The sequence below is a fragment of the Mytilus trossulus genome, chromosome 4 (genome assembly GCF_036588685.1).
Source record: "Mytilus trossulus isolate FHL-02 chromosome 4, PNRI_Mtr1.1.1.hap1, whole genome shotgun sequence".
NCBI classification, from domain to species: Eukaryota; Metazoa; Mollusca; class Bivalvia; order Mytilida; family Mytilidae; genus Mytilus; species Mytilus trossulus.
The window spans coordinates 39025741-39044234 of NC_086376.1; the positions used below are offsets into that span (position 1 = coordinate 39025741).

The 18494-nt window shown below is 32.3% G+C and overlaps 1 protein-coding gene across 2 annotated transcripts in view; it reads left to right on the forward strand.

Moving 5' to 3' along the window:
• The first annotated feature begins 2662 nt into the window (after window positions 1-2662).
• LOC134715272 (chromodomain-helicase-DNA-binding protein 1-like) overlaps window positions 2663-18494 on the forward strand; it is a 48226-nt gene continuing 32394 nt past the window's right edge. Inside the window, exons 1-8 of one of the 2 annotated variants that reach the window (XM_063577351.1) lie at window positions 2663-3119; window positions 11994-12115; window positions 12541-12763; window positions 13638-13718; window positions 14521-14573; window positions 15497-15583; window positions 15886-16041; window positions 16665-16715. In XM_063577351.1, coding sequence (XP_063433421.1) covers window positions 3111-3119; window positions 11994-12115; window positions 12541-12763; window positions 13638-13718; window positions 14521-14573; window positions 15497-15583; window positions 15886-16041; window positions 16665-16715 — 782 coding nt within the window. In that variant the 5' untranslated portion in view covers window positions 2663-3110. The remainder of the gene's footprint in view (window positions 3120-11993; window positions 12116-12540; window positions 12764-13637; window positions 13719-14520; window positions 14574-15496; window positions 15584-15885; window positions 16042-16664; window positions 16716-18494) is intronic. The other variant, XM_063577352.1, reaches the window with a different exon arrangement.

Genomic DNA, 18494 nt, shown 5'->3' on the forward strand with positions numbered 1-18494 from the left:
TGCTATTCAATTGGATGAGGATAATTTGCAGAACCGTTTCGTTTCTGATCATTATAGTCGATATTTAATGGCAACCCGCTAAGGGTCAATTATACTATTGAAACATGATCAATTAATCTACGTTTATTCGAGTTGCTCTGAAATAGGTCAATTGTCTTATTCTTGCAACATGTGAAAAGTCATTTAAATACTAGTAGTTGTGATTCTTTCTTAAAAGATGGTTAAGGAAATTGCGTTTGATGAATACTACGTTGTCAATATGAAGCTCGAAACCCGAATCTTGTTACAAAAAGGTCAAAGGGTCACTGATACATTGCCAGGAGTATTCTAGATACTATCTCGCTTTTTGTAGTTGCTCGTGTTTACATTTCATTCTCGTCCACCAATATCTACAAAGCATCTAATTAAATGCGAAACATCGATTTTCGAGTCTATTGTGAATACTTGCAGTGGGTTAAAATCGAGACATTGTATCGTCGCTGGTTTAAAGTTATGAATCGGAACCGCGAAATTATTGCATATGATAAATAATGTGAACCGAATATTACTGGTCCTTAGAAAATTCCTGAATTTTAGAAAAATATGGACAGTTTTTCGAGAACGCTATTTTTAAACGACATAATTTGAAAAGAGAAAACGGCCTACACGAAATAGCAATGAATATCAACGTCCAGGAATCTGAAGATTTGTCCTTGGTCGTGGATGGTCACTGTTCTAATTAATTCAGTGATCTCTAAGGCCAAGGCAAAGCGAAGTGTTGTTGATTTTGTTATGCTGATCCAGAGATACCTTTTTCCTACATCATCATTTTAATCGTCTGAAGTTGGAAGTTAGCAGAGAGAAAAGAAGATTTTTACTAATTTTATTCGACATTATTCGCTGGAAATGTTGGCGGTGATAATTTATAAATAAATGGCGTCGGTATAATTTTATGACTATGTTGTCGAGATATCAAATGTCCGACGTTGGCAAGTTGCCAATGATTATTTTAATTTCGATAATTGTATTTACTCGGATGCGTTACTTTCAAGAATTTTATAAAATCATTCATCACAAACACCAAATTTTTAAAAGAATATGTCACACGTGTGTTTGACCTCGTCGGAGAATCGATAAAAACGTATGTATCGGATGATAAAAATAAAATCTGATTTCCCCTGTAAACGTATATAATAGTAGATAGAAAACATATTGAATTCGATAACATACATTTATCATTTTCACTGGTAAAACAAGAACATGCAAAATTTTATTTTATGGACCAATCCATATTTTATGAAACAGTTTATTCAAAAGTTTACAAATATTAGAAGAAAAAAAAGTTGTTTTTTATTGAATTTAAATCTTTCCTTTATCGTTAGCGTTGCTGCGCGATTTTAATATAACGGGTGACTTTGGGGATAAATTCAAGAATGTAATGTAAGTCTTTAAAATTGGGACAATACGTCTAGAACACAACAGAATATTTTACATTTGTCATATCGATTTGTTGTTTGCATAAATTGCGCATTTGCGCTAAAATGATAATTTTTACGATAATCGTTAGAAGCGAAAATATCGATAAGTTTACGTATTCTGATTATCGATATTTTATTTAAATCGATAACTTGATATTTCGATTTGAACTTAGTTACAAACGCCGTCGGATTTTTACCATACATATTAACGATAAAAGTTTTTAGCTTCCGCAAGTAATTCGTTCTGGAACGTTTCTGTCGTTGACGTGGTTAATACGGCGCTAACGCTATTATGCGTTTGTTTTCATCGACGTTGTACCCATTATCAAGATGCAATGGTTGGCGGATTGAATTAGCGTACACGGACGATGATGGAATGAAGAAAACCTTACTAGATTTGTTGTGAGAATCAGCAATTATCCAATTATGGATACAAGGGAATGCTTCCAATTGTGAATGCTCACTGTTGAATTTTAATACGGTGAACTTTATGATTGTTGCAAAGCCCGCAAATTATTCAACTAGGCAATGCCATAAAACATGGACAAACATCATAGGATTTATATTTTAGAGGTCAATTGTGGTATGTATGATTAATCATCATCCGGGAGCTCTTTCTTTTTGGGGAGATTGAACATTGTCTGTGGGAATAAAACTTTTTCCATCTTTAGTATTTCCCCCTGATTAGTTGGGTTTAACAAAAAGGCACTTCCCAATTTACTTGAAAAATAGAAACTAATGTCTGGCCTTGTTGATTATGACACCATCTATTGCACTTAGAAACATTTTTCATATTGACCATAATTCTTTACTTTTTTGTTTGATTATGTATACCTTAACCAAAAATACTTAAAAGTTATGTTGACAAAAAATGCATTTTCATAGTCTACTTTTCGACTTATGGTTGATATTCAATGTTTTTTCTATTGTTTTATTTGTTAATTGTTTGTACTGGTTCATGAATAATAAAAATGTTTCACATATCATTTAATCCTAATTTTTACTTAAAAAAACCCACTTTTGATGGCTTGATGACAATGATCTGAAAAAGAGTTTGGTCGAGTTTTACCACTTGGTATACAATGTTTCAAAAGTCTCGTTTTCAATGTTAACCAAAGCAAAAACGCTTTCTTGTCCTATCATAAACATCTGAAACGCAAAATTGCAATGGCTTGTTCTTACCCACAATCCTCTGTACTCGGGCACTCCGCAGGCGGCAGCCATATTGAATACGTCTGACGACACTGTATTTGGACTGGATGAGTGACATAGAAAATAAACACTATCTAGAAGTGCTTTGATGAATAGGAACTAAACAATATTTTTTAAACTTAATGTTTTCAAAATTCTACAAATTTGATTACAATCTATTCTTCATTTATTACAAAACTAAGATGTTTATGGGCACATGTATGCAGAATTCCAAATATTCTTAATAGTGCAAAAAAGTGAACGTTGGATACTCTATATAACTGCACCATAGCTTTCAAGAATTATAGTCTCCGAGCTGGATTTTGTTAAAATATGTTCCTTCATTTACAAATATACAGTGACGTGGTTATAATCACGTGATCAGAAAGGAATTTTTACATGGTTGAAAGTCAGATCAGCTTAGACATCGCTCCCATTGTTTATACACAATGAACACGTGAAATGGATAAGGTTGGTCACTGAAAATATTTTGATCAAAATTATTGTTTTAGATTATATTTATTGTGAATACTGCCCGTATATTTGTGTTGATTTAACTTGCTACAGTACACGATGCCGTCCTTGTAAATTTTCGCCGCCATCTTGGTGAAATTTTGTCTTTGTTCGGGAGTTTGAATTTTTCTTGGAACTTTGCTTATAATGATCTTATTTAAGATTATTTTGTTTATTAAAATGTTTCAGTTGTATATTTGTGGAATCAAACTTGTTAAATAATGCCTTTTTTAAATTTTTATTGGATAACTGGACCAAAATTCACCGACTTGTAAAGTTTTCTGATGCAGTTCAGACACTTCGCTTAGACAGCAGGCAAAGCTTCAGAAGCAAAATATATACGAAATAAAGCTTGAACCATTGTAATTTCCTTTTTAATGTGTTCTATGCACTTGTAACCTTCATTTACCCTTGAATTTTCCAACTTTTATTTGGGACCCATTTTTGCAAATTTGACTTGTTTTTTGGACTTTGAAAAAAATCTGAGCAATCTGGTAGTGAAACCATTATTTATAATACTTCTGTTGGTGGTCAACATGCTCTCCTACATAGATTTTGTTATATCAATGACTCCTTTGTTTTAAATCACGGTTTACATCAAATACCTTTCAACAATAACAATTAATAACAAAAAGGGGGATTCTTTCACATATTTTTCAATGATGTACATGCCCAAATACACCTTCTTTGGGTTATCTTGGACTTTGAATACATTATCCAAAATTGTACACCAGATAATCATAAAGAGACCCTTTGCCACTTCACTAATGTAATTGTATGCAAATATAGTAAGCTCTTTTCTACTTTTAATGAGGACACTTTTTTCCTTTACCGTTTTCAGTTCAAGAGCTGTCTTGCATTTATTTAATGCATCACAAACACAAAGTTTATGTTGAATAATATATTATCCATTTTGGTCCTCACAATTCCACATGAAGGGTATGATAAATGGATAATCAAAAAGCAACCTTTTTTTTTGGCCATTTTAATTTCCATTCCATCTTGCGATTTGTAATGTATTTCATGGAAAACTCTGTATTGCATGTTGAGAAAAAAGCTGAATGATAAATATACAACATGACCATTGTGAAAAATCCCGTTGTCATTGCGTGAGGACAATTTGTCAAAATCCACATGTACCTGTATCTAAAAAAATGCATTAAAAGTGCCCAAATGTACGAGATCAACATACTCTGCATTATGATGACATACATTTATATACGTGTATACCACAAATGTCAAATACTCTCCATGGTTAAACTACAAGACAAGTACAAAATGTAACATGTTTTTCAGGTCATGAATATTTCTTACAGGTATGTGCTTGAATGACAGTCCAGATATTTAATATTTTAAAGATCCTGCAAACTACATAATAATCAACATTGTTTGAATAGACAGAAATTACAATAATCATCACCTTATATCATTTTCTTTTTTCTTTTACTGCTTTAAGACTTGACTTAGCAAACAATATTGGCAAAAACAAAATGTTTGATCAGAAATTTATCTGTGATGTCACAATGTGTGAGGATACATTTTCAAGCTGATGTTCTTCAATTGTGAAACTCTTGTGGAGGGAGAAAAAGACCAGTAATAAAACAATAAACACAATATCAGTTTTGACATGTGGTTATTGTAAAATATCTGCCAGATCGTCACCATGTGAACTTTTTTGGCTGGTTTGGTCACTTGCTTCTAAGGTTCATATATGGTTCACAGCTGGGGGATATTTTATCAGAAGAAAACTTTAAAAAAATCTATACTTGTTGACACATGCAGATATACATTGTAATTACCAAATACTTAAATTGAGAATGGAAATGAGGAATGTGTCAAAGAGACAACAACAGCAGAAGGTCACCAACAGGTCTTCAATGTAGCTAGAAATTCCCTCGGCTGGCCCCTTAACTAGTTCAGTGATAATGAACGCCATACTACACTCCAAATTGTACACAATAAACAAAAAATAAAAAAATACAAGACTAACAAAGGCCAGAGGCTTCTAACTTGGGACAGGTGCAAACATGCGGCGGGGTTAAACATGTTAATGAGATCTCGACCCTCCCATATACATGTACCTCTAGCCAATGTAGATAAGTAAAGGCATAACAAAACTGCATGTTCATATTGATAAATATTATAATTTCTTTATGGATTAAGAATCTTTTCAGCACCACCTATCAACCATGTCAGTATTTAATTTAGATGTTGAAATAAACTTCCTGTTCAACTTCACAAGTTAATGCTGATATTTACTATGATAACTTTAGTCTGCTATAGATATACAGAAATAAAAAAAAATATGTATTGGGCATGATATCTGGTTCAAGTTTATAAAGATTCACTTATCTGAATGTTTCCTCGCTAAATGTATGAATGAATGTTAGCACCCATTTGTTGAAGTTATATTATTTGTTTGAATGTTTTTACTTGGACTAACAAATTACAAATGTTGGCAATTTTCAACATTCAGTTTATGAAAGTTTTGATATTTCTAATTCCTTAAACTGGAAAATTAAGTCCTTATTATTTGATGTTCCAAGATAGACACATTATACATTAAATCCTGAAAGCCTACATGTACTTGAAGTCAAAATATTGTCAATTGGGTTATTGATTCTCTCAAAATTGACCTCTATATAAACATCAAGCTACATCACATGTATCAGCTTATTGGCTCTCATCCAGATGGTCTGAATATAAACCCTAGATTGTACACTATGTTTTTATCGTATTTAAGAAGCCAGTTCTACTGTTCATGCATTGATAACTGTTTCATAAGCCTTTCTATAATTTGAATAAATATTTTTCACAACTTGTATATATATGCTGCTTCAATTTACTCACCAATGACTTTAAATGAATTTTGACTGCATGAAAAATATATCTTGATAAGTTTAATCTACATTAATTTAAGTGAACTTTATTAGTTTATTAAGTACAAAAAACATTCAGCCCAAATGTATTCTTTTGGCAATTTGGATTGAAAAACCCGTTTGATGTACATTGTGGATTGAGTTTTCATAAGCTAATTACAGGACAGGGTAATTAGGATACCATTGTCTGTCCATCTGTTGTCTACATGTTATATTTAAAACTTAAATATTGAAAGAACAATTTCTTGCAATGATTTTAACCAATTTTCATATCAAACTCGTGTTTATTTGTTCACATCTGTTTAGGAAAGCTCACTTTTGATTTTTATAAATTTTAGATTTCATTTCTAATGTGGAAAAATGTCATCAGCATTTTCCATGAAACTTAGGTGACTGAGAGGAGTGTTGGTCTCTTTCTGTATAAGTAATGATACTAGTGGCATCATCTTTACCATTCTAGAGTAATATCCCCTTGTAACATTTTTGTCTTACCATAATGCAATATATTGAAGTCAGTTCAATGCTCATTATAAAACACTGTAAAAATGTGTTGGAGCACCTTAAGCCTTCAATTCAAAACTTGTCATAGATGGACCATTTCAGGAAACTATAAAAATGCGTTTGTGTTTGTTATCTGTAATCTCTTATTAGTTTGCTATTTTCAATTAGTCTATAATCCAGGTTCCTGGCACATGGAGGACAAACATTGATCCCTTTGGTCGAACTTGCTGTAATGATGAATTAACAAAAAGAAATTGATCCATATTCCTGTTATCCTGGAACTCTCTTCTTTTAATGTCAATTGAATATTACTGGGAATGCATTTGGTGTTGATTCATTGGTAAAGCAAAGGTTAACTACGATTTAAAATTATCAGTGACCAACAAGTCATATGTAGGATGGAATCAAAAAGGAAGACTATTTGGATGAATGCAATTTTTAGCACAGTTTACAACTAAATTCTAAATGGGGTCTTAAATCTTACTAATGCCTGTTGACTACCAGCTGCAGTAATTCAATATGGTGCAATTCAAAGTACTTAATTCTTGGGTTCCTTTATCATGTTAAATTGTTTTAAAATATGCTGAATCTAAGGATATATTTAGATTTTGGGTCCAATTTTTCTACAACTGCAAAAATTCAAAAACTTTTGGTTGAAATTGGTATCACAGCATCTTCAAAGAAATCAATAAAATTTGAACACAATGTTTTTAACCACTAAAGGAAGGTTGGGATTGATTTTGGGGTTTTTGGTCCTTGCAGTTTAGGAATAAGGGGCCAAAAGGGTCCAAAATTAAACTTGGTTTGATTTCATCAAAAATTGAATTATTGGTGTTCTTTGATATGCTGAATCAAACCCTGTATTTAGATTCTTAATTTTTGGTCCTCTTTTCAAATTAGTCTCGATTAAGGTCCAAAGGGTCAATAATTGAACTTTGTTTGATTTTTATGCCCCACCTACGATAGAAGAGGGGCATTATGTTTTCTGGTCTGTGCGTCCATCCGTTCATCCGTCTGTCCCGCTTCGGGTTAAAGTTTTTGGTCAAGGTAGTTTTTGATGAAGTTGAAGTCCAATCAACTTCAAACTTAGTACACATGTTCCCTATGATATGACCTTTCTAATTTTAATGCCAAATTAGAGTTTTTATCCCAATGTCACGGTCCACTGAACATAGAAAATGATAGTGCGAGTGGGGAATTCTTGTACTGAGGACACATTCTTGTTTTTTAACAAAAATTGAATTCTTTGAGATCTTTGATATGCTGAATCTAAACATGTACTTATATTTTTATGCCCCACCTATGATAGTACAGGGGCATTATGTTTTCTGGTCTGTGCCTCCGTCTGTTCGTCCGTTCGTTCGTCCCGCTCCAGGTTAAATTTTTTGGTCCAGGTAGTTTTTGATGAAGTTTAAGTCCAATCAATTTGAAACTTAGTACACTTGTTGCTTATGATATCATCTTTCTAATTTTAAAGCCAAATCAGACATTTGACCCCAATTTCACGGTCCACTGAACATAGAATGTTCATTCGTCCCGCCCCATGTTAAAGTTTTTGGTCGAGAAAGTTTTTGATGAAGTTTAAGTCCAATTAATTTGAAACTTAGTACACTTGTTGCTTATGATATCATCTTTTTAATTTTAAAGCCAATTTAGACTTTTGACCCCAATTTCACGGTCCACTGAACATAGAAAATGAAAGTGCAAGTTTCAGGTTAAAGTTTTTGGTCAAGGTAGTTTTTGATGAAGTTGAAGACCTAACAACTTGAAACTTTTAAGTACACATGTTCCATATGGTATGATTTTTCTAATTTTAATGCCAAATTAGATTTTCTACCCAATTTCACAGTCCATTGAACATGGAAAATGATAGTGCGAGTGGGGCATCCGTGTACTTGGGACACATTCTTGTTTATTATAGATATAGGAAGATGTGGTGTAAGTGCCAATGAGACAACTCTCCGTCCAAATAACAATTTATAAAAGTAAACCATTATAAGTCAATGTATGGCCTTCTACACAGAGCATTGGATCACACTGAACAATAAGCTATAAAGGGCCAAAAATTACTACATGTAGTACAAGTTGGTCCAAATCGGGGGTAAAAAATTTAACTTTTTTGTTTGTATTTTTCAACAAAAATTGAATAAATGGGATTCTTTGATATGCCAAATCTTACCATGTATTTAGATTTTTGATATTTGTGTCTGCTATCAAATTGGTCCACATTGAGGTCTAAAGGGTCCAAAATTGAACATTATTTGATTTCATTAAAATTCTTTTATTTGCTGAATCTATCCATGTATTTAGATTTTTGTTATTAGACCATAAAAGGTAAATGCCCAATTTAAAATTTTTGAATTCTAATAAGACCACATTCATTCTGCGTATACCTATGCTGTGTCAAATATTTAATCACAATCCAAATTCAGAGATGTATCAAGCTTGAATGTTGTTCCCATACTTGCCATAGGGTTCGACCTCTGGGGTCATATCATACTGAGCCCTGTGGAGCATTTTATATTCTATATTTGTTACAAATTTAATTTAATGGGATTCTCTGGTACGCTGAATCTGATTCTAACTGTATATACCAGTTGAATTTAAATTTAGGGTCCCCTTTACAATTTGGTCCAAATGGGATCTAAAATTTGACCTTGTTTGAAATTAACAAAAAATGAACAAAAGGTGTTTTGAGATACCTCAATCAAATGGTGTAGTTTGAATTTGGATTTAAGTCAAAGGTATCGAATTGGTCCACATTGATGTCCAAAGGGTCCTAAATTGAACTTGGCTTGATTTCGTCAAAATAGATTTTTTTGGGTTCTTTGATATGATGAATCTAACCATATTAATATGAATATTAAATGAATATTGGATTATAATTATACACAGTTAAATGTCAAATTTCAAGACCACATAAATGCATTCATTCTGTGTCAGAAATTTATGTTTACTGTTAAGTTAGGTACAGATAACTAGAGATCACCCAAAGTTTTTGGTGGGGTTGGTGTTGCTCAGGCTTCGGTTTTCTACGTTGTGTCATTTAACAGATGTTTGTCTGTTTATTTTATTCTTTTTTTGCAATAATGTCATTTTATTTTTGACTTGTGAGTGAGAATGTACCTATGAGCTTAGGTAACTTTCACCCTTTTATTCAGATATTTCTGTCATGGCTAAGATTGTTGCAGGGATACACATTTACTGTAAAAAATAAAAGGACTGCATGTAATTTTTATTACATCTACATTTGTATCTCTACAACAGGGAACACTTTCTCAGAAAATCTTCAAGCATGGGCAAAAATGATCAGTTCGTTGTTCTAAGCACGGCATATGGTTTTATGAGCATGGAGTTTATGTGTTTGAAGAATAGGTTCAACGTATGATAATTGTTACCAGTCAAAAAGCAGCTTGTCAAAAAGGAAGTTAATTTGCATTGCAATGTTTACAAAGCAAACCATATCACATGAAGTCTGACCTTACATGTACTAGCCCCAACATAAAAAGCTAGGCAAGAATTGTACACATGAGAGTGCTTACAAGACTGGACGATCAGATGCCCGGTATTTTTATGTCTCCTGCAACGCGTTTAGCTAAGTAATCAAAAAATCAAAAATCAAAAGTTGAAAGGGGAGTCACTTCAGTTCCTATATTCCGAAGTTCCTCTATTATACAGAAGTCAGTGCTATTGCTTGCCTTATATTAGTGGAGAATAAAGGCTTTTTTCCCTAGAGAAGAATCCCAATTTGAAAAAAATTTGGCTTAAAATTATTCCCAACAAGACAACTTTTTTCACAAACAGTGCAGTCTCAGTAGTAAGTGGGCATGATAACAAACTGAAAAACACTCATTAATACATCTGGCATGCCTGAAATGACTATATGTGCAGTATTTTAGGGTCTATTTATGTATCCTTACTGACAAAAAGGGGTCTTATTTCAAAGGGGGTAAGTAAGTTGAAGTTTCAGTCAAGTTCATGTTTTATTCTAAATTTCCCAATTTGATGAAAATTACACATATTTTCCCAATAAAAAAGGGTAGAGGTAGTTTTGACAAAAGCCAACAATATCACTGACAAAAGTGCCGCTAAAATGGGGTCCGTTTTTGATATGTCAAATATAAGATTGGGTGGGAAACTTTTACATCAAATATTTTTGAATTAAATGATTGTAGTTTTGAGGAAACAATAAAAGTCAGTTGAAAATATCAATATATGAATTGTTGGGTATTTTGAATTTAAACATTTAAACAAAAATCTAACAAGTGTCGGGTTCTGGGGGAGTACATGTACATGTGCTTAAATAAAAAAAACCATTCTGCATAAAAGGTCTCAAAAAATATGTGCACATCCACATCGTTCCAACCCTGGCTACGCCACTGATAGGGATAGCGATTCGGCGGCGGCAGTGTTAGCTAACTTCTTAAAAGCTTTATATTTTAGAAGGTAGAAGACCTGGATGCTTCATACTTTGTACATAGATGCCTCAAATTACGAACTATCGTCAGTCACATGTCCAATGTCCTTGACCTCATTTCATGGTTCAGTTAATACTTGAAAAAAAGTTAAGAATTTTTGTAATGTTAAATTCTCTCTTATTATAAGTAATTGGATAACTATATTTGGTATGTGCATACCTTGCAAGGTCCTCATGCCCATCAGACAGTTTTCACTTGACCTCGACCTCAATTCATGGATCAGTGAACAAGGTTAAGTTTTGGTGGTCAAGTCCATATCTCAGATACTATAAGCTATGGGTCTAGTATATTTGGTGTATGGAAGGACTGTAAGGTGTACTTGTCTAACTGGCAGGTGTCATCTGACCTTGACCTCATTTTCATGGTTCAGTGGTTATAGTTAAGTTTTTGTGTTTTGGTCTGTTTTTCTTATATTATATGCAATAGGTCTACTATATTTAGTGTATGAAATGATTGTAAGGTGTACATGTCTAGCTGACAGGTGTCATCTGACCTTGACCTCGTTATCATGGTTTAATGGTCAAAGTTAAGTTTTTGAGTTTTGGTCTATTTTTCTAATACTTTATGCATTAAGTCAACTATATTTGGTGTACTGAAATATTTTATTATCTATATGTCTGTTATGCAGGTTTTATTTGACCGTGACCTCATTTTCACGGTCCATTGCTATAAAGTGTTAAGTGTTCGTGTTTTGGTCTGTTTTTCTTAATTTATAAGCAATAAGTCAACTATATTTGTTGTATTGTAGATTTGTTAGCTGTACATGTTTGCCTGGCATGTTTCATATGACCTTGGTCTCGTTTTCATGGTTCATTGATCAATGTTTCGTTTTCTTGGTTAATGTTGAGTTAATGTGACAGTTGTAATAAAGCTTTATATTTAGGTCTATCAACATAATATCAATTATTAGTAAAGAAGGGGAGACATTTCAGTGTGTGCACTCTTGTGAATTATAATGTTCTGATATTTTGTAGGGTGATCTTGATGATGACTTTAGTAAACCGTTGTTTGGAAGACCTGATAAAAGTTCAAAGCTGACTTACAGCTCAGAGTCAGGAGAAGAAAAAAGTGCTTCTGGGTCTGGAAACAATTCTAGGTAATTTACTGGCATTTAATTAACTGAAATGGTTCAATGATTTTTTAGAAGTAGCCATATGTTGTCTGGTTTCTTCTCTCTACCACTGAAACTTCAAAAATGTATATAAAATAACACTACAACATTTACTGTACCTATTTTATTGAACTAGATGCACATATCCACAATATGACAATTATTGTCACCCGTGATGTCATAAAAAAATATTTGAGAATAAAGAATCTGATACAAACTATGAAGAGCTGGTATAAATGAAAAGAACCAAATAAATATAGCCAAATGCAGACTTGCAAATGCTGAGAGATTTGAGTGATTCAATTGACACATAAAGATTAATTTAATGATATGAACTTGGGTTAACAAGCAAATTCAACACAAATGATGTTACTGATTCCATATTGTTTTATCTATTATTTTTTTTAAAGTGAATCAGGATCAGAATCTGGATCTGGGTCCAGTAAATCTGGCTCCTCATCTGAATCAGGAAGTAGTTCTGAGAGTAATTCCAAATCTGAGAGTGAATCAGACAATCACAATGGTCATAATAATAGACCAGATGTCCCTATGCCTTACGATACAGACTCTCAGCAGAGTAGTCCTGGGAAAAGAGGAAGGCCCCAGCGACAGAGTAATACTGAACTGAAAGAAGTAAGTTACAAAGTACATGTACAAAGCCTTGTTGGCAAGTTGTGAGTTCTAACAAAAATTTTTTTTTTTTTCGTAAGCTCCTAAACGCCTGATATGACTAACCAATTTTATAATAACATTTTATTTTTCATGTGATCTGTACTATTAGTTTGGCATTTAGGGTTCTATTCATTTCTTATTCTTAATTTCTAAATCCAAAGGCTGTTTAAAGTGGGTTGTCTATAAGCTAGTAAGACACAACTTATTTCCTAGAATTTACAGTATTGTAAATCTGCTCACATTTGATTAATCTTTTAAAAACAAGAAAGATGTTTTGAAAGACAAAATTATTTGTCCAAAATTGGCTTTGAAGTAATAAAACTACAGGTTTATGATATAAAAAGATTAGACAGAATGTTAATAACATCATATATATCTCATGATATATTGAAAGTGCTGTTTATTGTTTCTCCAGAGTTATGAATTCAATGCAAAGACTAATAGGCAAGTTGGCTTAATGTTTGCTGGTATGTTGTCATATCTTTCTTCAAGCATTTAAACAGGCAACGCCGCTTGCAAAAATTCTTGTTTATGTTAATTGGAAATAGATAAAATATTGATAACATGGTCAATAACTTTAATACAATAATGCAAAGACAATTTATAAATAATCCTCTTGGAGAACTTTTATGAAACAAAATAACCCAAAAGTTAAAAAAGACTTTATTTGAATAGAAAAACTGCTTTCGATACATTGAAATGTGATTAGTGAACTGCAAATAAATTTGAACTACTTGCTTAACTTAATAAAACTGGCTTTGAATATTTATTGTATTTTTAAAAGCTGTTTATTTGGCATTCTTTCATGTTTTTTAAAAACTTTTTACCTATTTAGATTTTAAGAGAAAATCCTGATTTGTTTGGTCTACGCAGATCTGGTAGAGCAAGACAGGAACCAGTGCGTTACAATGCACAGGTATGGTCAAAGTTTATTTTTCAGAACATTTTAAGGCAGCTATGGCGAAGTGGTTTTTAAGATAGTAAATACTGTAGACTTTTGATTCATATGAAAAAAAGTTGACTACTATATAAATATTTCAAATATTATATTTTTATCAATGGTCAAATAATAGACAAACCAATAAAAAAAACACCAGTCTGCACCACAGTCTGCACCAAAAGCTTTTTCAACTACTAGTCCGGAGACCAATATTCAGACATTTTTCTTATTGGTCCAAACTGTGCAGACTGGCACCAAAACCTTTTCCATCGTCTAGTTTAATGACCAAATTTTAAAGTTTTGTTAAGTGGCTGAACAAAACTATATAACAATTTATTAGTCTTGGTCATCAGACTAGTGGGCAGACAGCGCAGATTGTTATATGTACACAAAACTGGGTTTAAGCAGTGCATACTTTTGTGAAAAGGGGATGTTCCTTGTTAACCTTTATCTGTTAATTTGAAATAAGGTGAAATTTTAAAACTTTATTAGGCCATGCAAATAGTGTATATTGGAAATGCTACAAACTTTAGGAACACATAAGTAAATGCAATAGCCTGTTCATGATAATTCTGTAATGTGTAAACATAAGTTCCTCCTAAAGCCCTTTCAGCATCTGTCAAGATGTTTCAGACAAATGAAAGTTACTTTTTTATATTGATTTTTTTCCACATATAATTTTATTGGAGTTTTGTATATGTACACTCACCCAATAAATATCCTTTCGATTCTGATATAAAGTCCTGAATGATATTAATAAAAAGTACTTTCATTACAGGACTCTGATGAGGATAGTGAACCTAGAAGCCGGAAAGGGAGAAGGAGGAAAAAGTAAGTTTTAGATATTGCAGTATCTCCTTAAAATATGTGTGCTAGTACATATAACTTCTAATTGCTGTAAAACAAAGAACAAAGTTTTGAAATATATCAAGAGAAACATATATGCAAACAAATTCATTTGAAATTTAAGCTTTTCAGAAACGCACAAATCTTTTTAAAAAAAACCAGTTGATAAGTGGAAATTTGTAGTAGCAATAATTTGTACATGAAAGAATAGATTATTTTTGCATTACAAATGTATCAGATATTTATAGATTATCAGTGATCATGTCAACGAGATTGATATTCTAACTTAAGCCGATAAAAGCGAGAAAAACAATTGAGTTGAGATGACCAACGATAATCTGTTTATCGCTATTTTACCTATGGAGACGATGTCAATTTCATGTCAATTTCATTAGCAATGCCACATGCCTCCTTAGTTTCTAGCGATAATTTTCCATCTCAAGGGAGTAGCATGAAATGAAAAATTATCACAAAAAAAAAGATCAAAGGAAAAATGCACAAAATAGCGATAAACCATTAATATTTTGAAGATACTTTTAGTGAAATGTTGTGAGTAGGAGTTGATAAGATCAACAGAAACTTAACTGATGAAAATTAATGTAAAGATAAAATTAAATATTTGAGCAACCCCAGGTAAAAAATCTGATGATTAATAAGTATGATAAGTGCTTTCTCTCTTAAAATTTTAAGTGGTTTTTTTTAAACAATGTCCAATCTTGTCAACACTGAGGTTGTGAGTTTAAATACTAATTATGGCAGGTGCGTTTGACTCAGATGGTAATTGAGTAGGGGAGTAAGTTTCTTAACAAAGGTCAGTGTTTCTCTCAAGGTACTCTAGCTTCCTCAACAAAAATGAGGAACAGGAACAAACTTCTTTGAAATAATTTATGTTTTCGTGTAATTTAAAGTTCTGGTGATTGGAATGAGAGTGGTGGTAGTAATGAAAGCAGTAGTGGAAGTGAAGATTATCATCCTCCAAAAGCTGTTCAGCATAGGTGAGTAGTATTGATTAACTGTAACCTTCAGGGGTAATCTAGATCTCTGCATTGCATGTTGTGAAAAAAACCATGAAGTTCTACAATGGCTAGATAAAAACAATCAATATCTAAGACATAAACTATTGTAAACTAATGATTGGTCAGAATTATAGCTTTTTTTAAAATGTATTTAGAAAATTTAATAAGTTATTGTTTTTACATTATCAATAGTGAATTGATCAGAGTATTGTTCGTCAGTATATAATTAATACAATTTCTATTTTATTATTGAATAATTTGAGAGATGTATATTTCTACAGACCAGCTAGAAGAGCAGTAAAGGGTAGACGTTCTGGTAGACCTGGGAAGACAAAATCTGCAGGAAGACCAAAGACCGGACATCTGTCTGATTCTGATTCATGGAGTGAGGATGATGCTAGGAAATTTGAGACCAGAAATACCGCCAAGAAAGTCAGGTACTATTTGGAACTTGGGCAGTATCTTGAATTCTTTTGGTTGAGAATGACTGAGATTTTTTGGGGAAAATTTAAGTCTTCTGTGAAGATACTTGTTTAGACTATAAGGTATATAGTTTTGAAGAAGTAAAGAAGACAACTTTAAAACTGGCTTATTGTTAAGTACATTGAGTAAATTGATATGTCACTACACAGAGAAAAATATGGTGTGTTTTTCTTCAGAAGAAAGGGACTTTTGAAAAAGTCAAAAAATAGTTTACAGGGCTCGCCTTTATTTGATTAGCAAGATACATAGTCAGTTTTTGTCAGCTTTATCAGAGATGGACAGTAAAATCTGTATAAAACAAACTCATTTGGGACTGAAGTTTTTCACATTTTTAGACTAGTATTTAAACAGCTTAATTTGCTTGAGAATATTCATGAACTGTCTAGATAAAAGAGTACCAATTGCCATAGACTTTAGGTTGAGACAGGTCTCACTTTATCCGAAGTCTTATTAGTTTTGACAAGAGAGCATTTTACACTGAATTATGTCCCATTCTTAACCTGCAATTTTTGATAGGTATAAGTTACATTGTTTCTCTTTTTAAAATATAGATCTTTGCATTATTGTTAAATTACAGGCAAAAGCCTCGTTCTAGATCTGGGAGAAAACAGTCCAGAAGAGGGGTCTGGTGAGGGATTTCACATCTCTTACAGTTAAAACATAATGCTTATGTTACTTCAAGTCTATTTTTAATTTAATTTTTACTAATCTAAGAAATGTCTTTCTGGACTAACAACATTTAAGTTTTGCATTCAGATTAATATTTTGCTTTCTGTGTCAGTTTTTCTAAGTGTGTAATAAGATATACAGAAAAGGATATATATATACTTTTCTAGAAACTCTTGTTTGTGAAAGCATTTAATTAATCTGAAATGTATGATATTTTTTATGGCTTTCAAAGATATATCTGCAGAAGTATATAAAATACGCACCTTGAGTTGGAATCTTGGAAAAACTTTCACTGCTTCATCTTCTATTTTAGTAAATTTTAAGTTTTGATTCTCTGGTACGTTCTATTGCCTTTTTATTATCAACTCAAAAAGTCCAATGCAACAATTTTTAGACATATATTTAAAATGAAACATGGGAATAATAGGAAAGTGTATAGGGTAAAGCACAAACAGAATTCATAATCGATCATGTCAAACATTGCTATAAATGCTTCATTTGCTTAAGTGTTTATTTTTGTGTTTCTTTATTAAGTAAAAATAACACAACTATTTTTACTATGCATTTCATCTTTTAAGTTTGAAGGGGGGTTATTTGCTTTTAAATTTAATATTTTTTCCTGCACCATTTTCTGAAACAGTAGTATGCTTCCTTGGCACAACTTATGCAATGGGAGTAATCAAATTGAAAACATGTTGCATTTGACTTTTTTTTTATATAATTGGTTATTGTAATAAATGTATCTGTAAATTCTTGCCCTATTTGATTACACCCCTATGACTGCATTCAGTTTATAAATTGAATTTGTTACTTATGACCTCAGTTTTACATATTTTGCCACTTTTGCACAATCTAGCCACTTTTGAAATTCTAAATTTCTATGGCTGTAGATAAGAAACACCATACTTGCTTAATAAACAGTGTGCAGCTATATTACAATCACTTTAAATATAATCAAATGCTTTGTGAGGAGGTGAATACTCTCAATATTACATTTGATAATAGTTTCAACCCAGAATTTATAATGACTGTTCAATTAAAACATACATGATACCTAGGGATAATAATATGGTAACCCCATGAAGATGAAAATTAGAATTTCACTTATATTACCACTATGCAAATACCACTATGCAAATACCGGTACATAGATCACACCCACCCATATTTGAGATTTGAAAGTGTCTTTCCTGGGTTCAATGTTTGCTTTTATGTAACAGCCCTAATTGTGCTACCAGCAATGCCATTCCATGTGTTAACAGTTCATGGTTATAAAAAAAGTACATGTAAAATAGAATATATATAATAAATATAAATTGAAGCCCCAAAAGAACAACAAATATAAGAATATAACCCACCCTTTTTATACGACCGCAAATTTTGAAAAAATTTTCGTCGTATATTGCTATCACGTTGGCGTCGTCGTCGTCGTCGTCGTCGTCGTCGTCGTCCGAATACTTTTAGTTTTCGCACTCTAACTTTAGTAAAAGTGAATATAAATCTATCAAATTTTATCACAAGGTTTATGACCACAAAAGGAAGGTTGGTATTGATTTTGGGAGTTTTGGTCCCAACATTTTAGGAATTAGGGGCCAAAAAGGGCCCAAATAAGCATTTTCTTGGTTTTCGCACTATAACTTTAGTTTAAGTTAATAGAAATCTATGAAATTTTGACACAAGGTTTATGACCACAAAAGAAAGGTTGGGATTGATTTTGGGAGTTTTGGTTACAACAGCG